This window comes from Halyomorpha halys, unplaced genomic scaffold (assembly GCF_000696795.3).
Source record: "Halyomorpha halys isolate HHAL.00 unplaced genomic scaffold, Hhal_1.1 Scaffold3.1, whole genome shotgun sequence".
NCBI lineage: Eukaryota > Metazoa > Arthropoda > Insecta > Hemiptera > Pentatomidae > Halyomorpha > Halyomorpha halys.
This window is the reverse complement of record NW_027115249.1, coordinates 908,732-918,483: the sequence shown is the minus strand read 5'-3', so window position 1 is coordinate 918,483 and position 9,752 is coordinate 908,732. Positions and strand designations below refer to the sequence as shown.

General features: G+C 32.3%; 1 protein-coding gene across 7 annotated transcripts in view; it reads left to right on the top strand.

Annotated features, from left to right (window-relative positions):
- Positions 1–9,752, top strand: part of Trpgamma (Transient receptor potential cation channel gamma) — a 980,713-nt gene that overhangs the window by 916,760 nt on the left and 54,201 nt on the right. For all 7 annotated transcript variants that reach the window (XM_067052323.1, XM_067052322.1, XM_014426027.3 and 4 more), the window contains 3 exons: positions 1,991–2,225; positions 3,524–3,673; positions 9,501–9,640. In XM_067052323.1, coding sequence (XP_066908424.1) covers positions 1,991–2,225; positions 3,524–3,673; positions 9,501–9,640 — 525 coding nt within the window. The remainder of the gene's footprint in view (positions 1–1,990; positions 2,226–3,523; positions 3,674–9,500; positions 9,641–9,752) is intronic.

Below are 9,752 nucleotides of genomic sequence, written 5' to 3'. Positions count from 1 at the left end.
TCCAACGTTTCGGCCATTTCAGCCATCCTCAAGGACATCTTCAATTATAAATTCTTCCTCACATTAAAATTTAAAATTTGTTTTGCAGGCTATTCTGCCAATGTCATTTATTATAAGTTAAAAACCTAGATTTTTAACCTAAATCTTCTTATTTTAAAATCATAAATTTGTCCATAAATGGTTTGTTTATATGGTAGTGATTTGGTGAATAATTTTAAAATAAGAATATTTAGATATTTATGATTTTAAATTTAAAAAATAGCCTGCAAAACAAATTTTTAATTTTAATGTGAGGAAGAATCTATAATTGAAGATGTCCTCGAGGATGGCTGAAATGGTTTCGGCCAGTTGGATTGTTGAAATAAAAAGTGTTGAGACTAATAAGGATACAATTTTTGATTTATTTAAGAAATTTATTTAGTTATTGACATTTACTCTAAAATACATCCAGTAAATTTGATGTAAGATCATAATACAGGCATGTAGAGAAACTACCCACTGATGTCTCTCTAATAATATTTTTACATCAGCAGTCCTACAGGCCATATTCTATTCTGGCGCCACGGAGGATTTCAGAAATGGAAGAGGAAGCAAGGTTAGAAACTAGTGGATTAGTTAGGGAGTTTATAATAGCAGTGATATCTGGCTCGGGCTAGATCGGTTACATAGGGAACTTTAAGGTCTTCATGTATGATTTTATTTGCGACAAAGTAAGAAGCATTGAGGATTTTACGAAGGAGTTTGGATTGTAAGGATTGGATACGAGAGTAATTCAAAGATTTAGTGGAGCCCCAAAGCTCAACTCCGTATGTCCAGATAGGCCTTATTACAGTAGTCTAGATCAATTTGTAATGAATTTGAAGTTTAGACTGTTTGTCTAGTAAGTGCTGTAATAGTCGGAATTAATGTGCAATTTCCTGTATTTTCAGTCTTGAGTGAGGATTCCAAGTTAGTCGCTTGTCCAGGACCCTGTTTCATAATAAAGCCCAAACTAATTAGTCTTGTAGATTTATCTTAATACGATTACACAGACCTTTACAATAGTAACTTGTACTTTACTATTTTTTAATTCCCTTAAGATCACTAATAGTCATCCCTATCATGAAAAAAATAAGTATTACTTAGAATGAGGAGTAGATAGTTGACCGTAGATTAATGTTTGGAGAAGTTTGTCGGGGGGTGCGGACAGCAAAGAACAACATAAAGAAACAAAACCATATTTATTTATTTTATGCTGACGATTCGACCTGAGTTTTAGGTCTTCAGGGGGTTGTGGCGTAATGGCGAATACTGCACCTGTTGAAAGTACATACTGAAAATGGGCTACTACATAATATGTATCATGTAAAATAATAATAGGCGGTAATATCATAGCAGTAAAAAAATAATAGTAATGTACGCCACAACCCTTGATGAAGACCTGAAACTCAGGTCGAAACGTCAGCATAAAATAAATAAATATGGTTTTGTTTATTTATGTTGTTCTTTGCTGACCGCACCCCCCGACAAACTTCTCCAATCATTAAAGTATTATTCAGTTTTATAACCACACTAGTTTCTACACTTGTATAATGAACTAATACTATTAGCTTTCATTATGAAACAGGGCCCAGATGTAGTGTGACCACATATGAAGTAGAAATAGTAAGGGACCTATATTGGGCAACGTATTTGGTAGACGTTTTTTACACAAATATTTTTTTTTATGTTTTCGGCCAAGACTCCCATTGGAGTCCTATTCTGCCTAACCATGGTTGGGGGTCTAAGTTTTTCATTTTGTGGGACCGCCATTCAATGAAAAAAGTCGATGCCCGAGGCTAGATTCGAACCGGCACCGCCTATAGACATCAAGATATTGTCTTAACCTACGCTACGGGCGGCCCCCTCAAATATTTTATGTTTAAGTTTTATATTATATTATAATGTTTATTTAGGTTTATATATACATCTTTATTTATTATTATATTTATGTGTTTATGTTGTGGTTCAGTTTGTGGCGCATCCTAACGTGCAGCAGCTGCTCGCCTCGATCTGGTACGAGGGACTGCCCGGGTTCCGAAGACAGAACATGGTCCTGCAAGCTCTCCAGATCATCCGCATCGGCTCCATGTTCCCCATCTTCTCCATAATGTACATTATCGCACCTCACTCCAAGCCTGGGCAAACACTGCGCAAGCCTTTCATCAAGTTCATCTGTCACTCAGCGTCCTACTTCACCTTCTTATGTGAGTATTATATTGCAACCTAGAACTTTCAACTACCTATTTGTTATAGTAAAAGAAAAATTATTTTTCCTTATGTATCCTTATCCTTACACCATAGATATCCTTCTACCAGCAAACTAAGCCTACTCATGGTTCTTCCTGCACAAACTGCTTCCACTGACACATCAGACAATGTTTTTCTTTTTGCACAGTAGCTTCATCGGACATCATGAAAATAAATCCTTTTTTAATATGTGTGCTTTTGCTATTTGCAGACTGTAAAGAAAACATTAATACGGAGTAACAAAAGAAAAAATCGTCTATTTGAATAAATTACAGGGGGGTTAAAGAATTACCAAAGTAAAACATGAGAAATAGATCTGTTAATGAAATTTGATAACTGAGGCCTATATATTTGATGATGGTAATAATCAGACAGGTAATAATACCTTTATCATATATGGTAACTTTATAATTACTGGAAATAAATTTATGTTAATTAAATAATTTCAGGAATAATACCTTTATCATATATGGTAACTTTATAATTACTGGAAATAAATTTATGAAAAAAAAAATAATAAAAACTTACCCAGGTTGGCTCATAATTTACCTAAATGGTTGAAGGCCACATCCCCCCTTCTTCTCTTTTCCGAAATGCTTTTCCCCGTGCCGGGGGACGACTTCTTAGTGCACTCTTTCATTATTTATAATATAAGTACATTTCCAACCAGAAAGCCTGAAACCATGGGAGTTACTGCCTCGTGAATACTGTGACGTCTGTTCGAATCCTAAGAGAGGGTCGACTTTTATTTCTGTGGCAGTCCCATTAAATAAAAAACATGACCCCCAATATAGTTAGCCTAGATTGGTTACCTCTAGTTAAACCCTTCGTATGTCATAAATGACCATGAAAAAAAAGCTATCTTGTTATTCTCTTCGCTAGAGAGCTACCAACAGAGGTCACCATGGAAGTAAGCTGCTCTAGGAGCCGGAAGATAGCGCTAATAACCGTTTCTTTTGTGGTAATCGAAACGTTTTTTATTTGTACCGTAGTATTCAGTACCAATATCAAGTATTCCATAGATGAACTGTAGACTGTGGTTAGTTTGAGACAATCTGTTGGAAAACCCAGCAGATAAATTAACCCTAGTCTACGGTACTATCTTGTAATAAATCCGATTTAAAATAAAATCATTGCTTTTTTTATTAGATGTTCCTCTATTAAAACAAAGAATGATGGATTATGTAATTATATAATATTATAATACTAAGTCATATTATAGTCTAATTGTATTATATATTGGTAATATGCGCAGTCCTCCTCATCCTTGCCTCCCAGAGAATAGAGACTTTGCTGGACTGGGCCGGAGGTGATGGTAGCGGGAGTATCCAGCCTCCGCAAGTCACCACCAAGAGAGGTTCCCTACCATCGATCATCGAGTGGATGATCTTAGGATGGGTCGCAGGTCTGTAAATGTATTGTATATATATATTTATTTATCAGTTGAATCCTCTAACCCAAACTTGAAAAATATTACATTTCACTTAGTTGCTTGAATCATTTTATTTATTCAGAGAAGTTGATCTAACATAGTCCGACCAGATTAACATAGAACGGTCGGTGCCAAATGAACATAGAGAAATGATAACATAAATTAAGCATGAGTTAGTTACACTTTTGAATATTAGAGTACTATATGAATTAATTCCAAGTAATAAAACTAATAATTCTATAATAATTATTAACAAAAAACTACGAATAAAAAATATTTAAATGAAAATATAATTGAAAGAACTTATGAAGTGAATAATAATGATTCGAATTTACAATTTGACCACTGCTGATGTACGGCTGTGAAGTCTGGGGAGCGGCATCCTTCACGAAAAGGAAAAAAACTACAATCTTTTACAAAATAAAGTCCTAAGAATCGCAGTTAATGCTTCTTGGTTCTTAAAAAATAGCCAATTGCATCGCGAATTACATATGGAGTCAATAGAGGATTAAATCAAAAAAACGGTTCATGAAGTTCCACTCCCAGTTGCCGACAGTTAAAGGAGCAGTGATCTACAACCTGGGAAACCCAACCTCAACCCGAAGACTGAAGCCCAGACTGCTACAGGATATTCTTTTATAAATTTTTAATAAATATAAAATTAATTATTCTTTTTTTTTTCTCTCTTCCCTTTTTCCAATTAACTTGTTTCCTTTTACTATTAGAAGACAATTGTTTGTTTTATTTAAGTGTACCAATATCATTATTTTTTGTTATTAATTTTACTTTCCTCCATTATTAAGAAGTATTATTCTTATCTATTTATTTTTGTTTTTTTCTTTTAATAAGAATATTGTAAATAGTTAGGGGTGTCATTTGTATGACTATACCCCCTCATAATCAACTGTTAAAAAATATATATATAATATAAGTTATAGCAACCATGTAAGGCCCACCAGGCCGATCTGGTATAAAAAAAAATTAAAAAAAAAAAAGAATTTACAATTTATAATTTAATAATAGTGAACTAATAAATTTGTAATAAATAATTGATTAAAAGTAAAAATACTATATAAAATATACAAAATAATAACATATTGCTATATATCGAGGTTTTGGCAATTCCTACAATTTGATACCGATACCAGTACTCCAAGAAGGGATACTTCTCCACAAACAAGGGGGACCTTATTATTTTATATAATTAATGGTAACGATATTTTATAAAAATAAAAGTTTTTAATTGGCAAACTGGTAAACACACAACAAGCCTTTGGAAAAGAATCCAATTATAATAACAGTTTTGCTGGACTCAATATAAATTAATTAATTAACTTATTTTGGAAAATTGCCATCCCGACTAAATCCCGAGACAGTACATAGCAATATATAATAAGTAAATCATTGTAATATTGTATATTATAAAGGAACATTAAAATCGAAGAGCAAATAAAAGATACAATAAAACAAGATCATATAGCAATACGATTAAAATCTGGATCTAAATTTGTGTATATATATATATATAATTAAACACAGATACACACACCCATATATCTATCTTATTTTAATTGTAATATAATGAGTCAAGAACAACTAAAGACAGCTGCGGTTATTTGGTGAACCAAATTATTTATTGAGATTCATAGAAGGAAGAAAGTACTAGTGGTTTTAACAATGACAAATTCTTCTTAATTTTTTTAAGAATTATTATAAATATTATAATTGTTTTTTCTTTTCATATACATAGTTTGATTTTTATCCGTCTGTTTACATATATTCAGAGAGGGATTTTATTTATTTTTATGTTGTTTTTTTTTTTCATTTATTTTACTATTAGTTTTTTTTAATTTTTGTATGAATTTGATCAGTTATCACTACTACATATTTTTAAAAAATTAAAATCTGTACCACTACAAACCATGAAGGGTCAAGGGTTCAATACTTTGTAAAGAAGTGCTGTTACTAGAACAACGGTTGTGCATGGTGGTGAGTTGGTCGGAATCACGCTCGACCATCAATTTAAGGTGGATCCCTGGAGGGCTCCAGAACCCACAGGAGTTGACTCACGGCTACAGTGTAACAGAAAATTTCCCTTAGATCAGTAGTAACGTGCTCCCACTATTACGTATTACCCAACAATAATAATTTAATATTTATATTGATAAATGATTTATTGAAATAAAGTTTTAAAATTGAAAAAACAAATTTTTTTTTTAGGAAACTCTATCAAGTTCACTACGCTAGAATTTGAAATTACTTAACCTAAATCCTCGTTTAGTTTCTGTACCATATTTAACAAAAGCGTGGCAATGTTACTGTTGTTGGGATTATTCAAGAAAGCTAGGAGCTGCTGCAGACTATAGGGAGACCAGCAATGTCATGGAGACAAAGTCCAGGAAGATGGCAGATGGGTTGAGCTCAGGATTAAAATTTTTTTTTCATGTTGAAATACTCAATATTTATGAGAAATTAAATTCACGCCAACAAAAACATAAGGAAATGATGAAAGGGTAAAGGAAGAGGAGGATAAAAGAAGATCAAGAATAACTGAAGTAATCTGTTTATAAAGAAGCTTTTCTATTCGTATCTTATATTACCCTTTCATGATAACCAGATACCAATCCTTCCATGATAAAATTCCCAACCACCCAAACCAAATCGTTTCTAGCTAAAAGGCTTCTCCTTCATTACCTAATAATCCTCCTAGGCGTCTGAAAAGAAGATGGCCTCGAGATCTTCTCCTCTAGAAATGTTTTTGGAGTACTATCAATGGGTAGATTCCCCATATGTTTGTATCATAACATCACTTACAGCAAATTTACTTGATGTATATATATGTATACAGTTGTAAATAACAATAAATAAATTATTAAAAAAAAAAACTATGATGTATTAAATTGTACTTTTTTTTCAAGAAGAGAGGGTACCCCCGCAATCCCCATATTCCAAATCACATAATTGTTTATTTAATTTTACTACTCGTTGCTCAAATTGTTACATACATGCTCAAATTTTAACCTCTATTCTGTAGTTCAGATTTTTCAATATAGGGGAAGCAGGAAAAAAAAATAATTTCAAGTCATATAATAAAAAAAATGAAATAAATTAATCCCATTTTAATTTTTATTTCACCTTAAATGTAAAAAAAAAAAATTACACGGTGATCACAGGAATGACACTGACACCGACAGGACAGCCAAATAGTACAAGAGCCCAAGAGGAGAAAAAAGGCAATTGTTTCACCCAAATTTTTGATTACTTAATTGAAAACTAGGTATAATTAATAGTCAAAATTGATGAGTCTGTCAAGTTATAGGGAGGGGGAATAAGAAATGGTGGCTGTTTCAAAACCTTAAAAAAGCATTAATTTTTCATTCAGAGCCCTATATCTTAAAAACTACCAACAAAACTATAAAATCTATAAGAACATTATTTAAAGGACAGTAAATTTGCTGAAATGTGAGCCATAATAGAGCTATTTACGTCCAATAGTTCTCGAGACATAGCTTTTTAAAAAGCAATATTTCATAAAAATGTACTGAAATATCAGTAGTTAGTGAATCTATTTTGAGAAATCTATATCTCAGGAACTATGTGACGAACAGATGTCTATTAGCACTCAAATTAAAGCTAGTTAAATATACTATAAAGTAGTTTATGACCTTTACCTTGGTAGGAATAGTAGTTTTCATGACATTTGCTAAAATAAATTGATTTATAGTTGTTCGGACAATAGGTTTGATTTATGAAAAACCTTATTTCAGAAATTATTGGATGTCCACATGTCTGATAGCAATCAAATTAAATCAATCAATCAAAGCTAGTTAAATTTACTATAAAATATTTTATAAATTTTATCTTTGTAGGAGTTCCAGTTTTCATGATATTTGAAAAAATAAACCCACAAAATGTTAATTTCTAGTTGTTCATATAAAATGTTGGATTTTTGGAAAAATATATCTCCAGACCCGTAAGACGCTGATATGTCTGCCAACAATCAAAATAAAGGAAATTTAACTTACTATAAAAGCTTATGACACTTATCTTCGTAGAGGTAGTAGATTTTAGGATATTCACATATGAATATGAATTTGTCCGAACAATTATAAATCAATTTATTTTTGCAAATTTTATGAAAAATACTACTCCTACGAAAATAAACGTCATAAACTACTTTATAGCTCATTAAACTAGCTTTAATTCGAGTGCTAATAGACATCTGTACGTTTTTATGAAATGTTGCTTTTTAAAAAGCTATATCTCGAGAACTATTGAACGTAAATAGCTCTATTAGGGCTTAGATTTTAGCAAATTTATTCTACTTTAAATGATGTACTCTTAGATTTTCTATTGTTGTTGGTTGTCGCAACGATAAATCGATCGACAAAACGATCGTTTTGAAACAGCCGCTATTTTTTATTCACCCTATGTATACCTGGCAGACTCATCAGTTATGACTAGTCACTATACATAGTTTTCATTAAAATAATCAAAAATTGGGTTGAAATAACTGCCTTTGTTCTCCTCTTGGGCTCTTGACTATCAACTCGTTTGTCCATCAATCCTATGCACTTATGGGGCTTAGAAAAAATAACACAGAGAGATAATATTTCAAGACTTAATCAGTGGTTTAAAATTTTATTTTATTTTAATATTTAATACCTCTTTTTCTTTTTCGACTAAGCATAACTTTTTCGGTGGCTAGTGCTTCAATTTTTCTTCTTTAACTATCATTGTTAGCACACAATGGCAAAAGAAGTAATTGCTATCGCTCCTTCCAAGGAGTTGAAGTGAAAAATATCAACCCTTAAAATTTTACAGGTGAGAGAACGAAGAACTTAGATTACAGCGCCTGGCCCTTCCTAGAAAAGGGAATAACCCTTGAATAATCAACTGGATCCATATTTTAAAAATACATCATTAAACAATATTAATATTGATATGTGTTTAATGTGTGGAGTGGGGTGGCCCAGTGGGTATTTGGGTAGCGGCACTTAGTTCATTTGTTTTTGGAATTATGATCAGTCAAATTAAAACGAACTTAATAGATTAAAATATTTTTTAATACTGATAGAAAAGAACAGGATTATACTCAAGCATGCAAACAACAGCAAGTAAATAAACGTAGTGTGCATATATTTTTTTCCTTGTGATTTATTACGTTTAAATAAATAATAAGTTTTAATTGTTCTTTTTATTAAGGAACCTGAAACTATTTTATAATTATTTAATTTCATTATATAAAGAAAAGGCAAGTTGTACAAATACTTTCTTCGGTCACTGTACATAAAATGAACATAATCAAACTATGTACTTGAAGAAAAATAAGCAAGTCACCTTTACACTATCGACCTGAGGATCCCCGAGCCCACTCTATGAGGAGTAGAGAAGGGCTCTTTGAGATCTCAGCGCGTCACTGGTAATGAGCCAATGGAGGCTGAGTAAGTGCGCTATAGCAGCAAACAGCATTTGCCCATTCCCAGAACTCCAATTGTCGATGTTTATTTTCCAATAAGCCTCTTCACCAATGCCGTTCCAACCTTCGAGGTTAATTTTAGGAATGGCTGGAACTGGATAATGATTGAACCAAAGGATTAGGATGCTTAGAAAGGTTTATATGGAATTGTAAGAATTTGATTGGTATGTGGTCAAGTACATAAGGGATATGAAGGATTAATGCCTGAATCTACCATGCCATTGTAATACGATAATATCATATTATAATGTATTCATGTTCATGTTGGATTAACTATTATAATAATAATAATAATAGTAATATTCTGCTTATTATAATTAGGGCTGATGTGGAGTGAAGTGAAGCAGCTGTGGGACGTCGGATTGGAAGACTACCTCGCCGACATGTGGAACGTCATCGACTTCATCACAAACTCCCTCTACGTCGCCACGGTGGCCCTCAGGGTTGTCTCATACTACCAGGTATCTCTATTGCATATAGAAGATCAAGAATAACTGAAGTAATCTGTTTATAAAGAAGCTTTTCTATTCGTATCTTATATTACCCTTTCATGATAACCAGATACCAATCCTT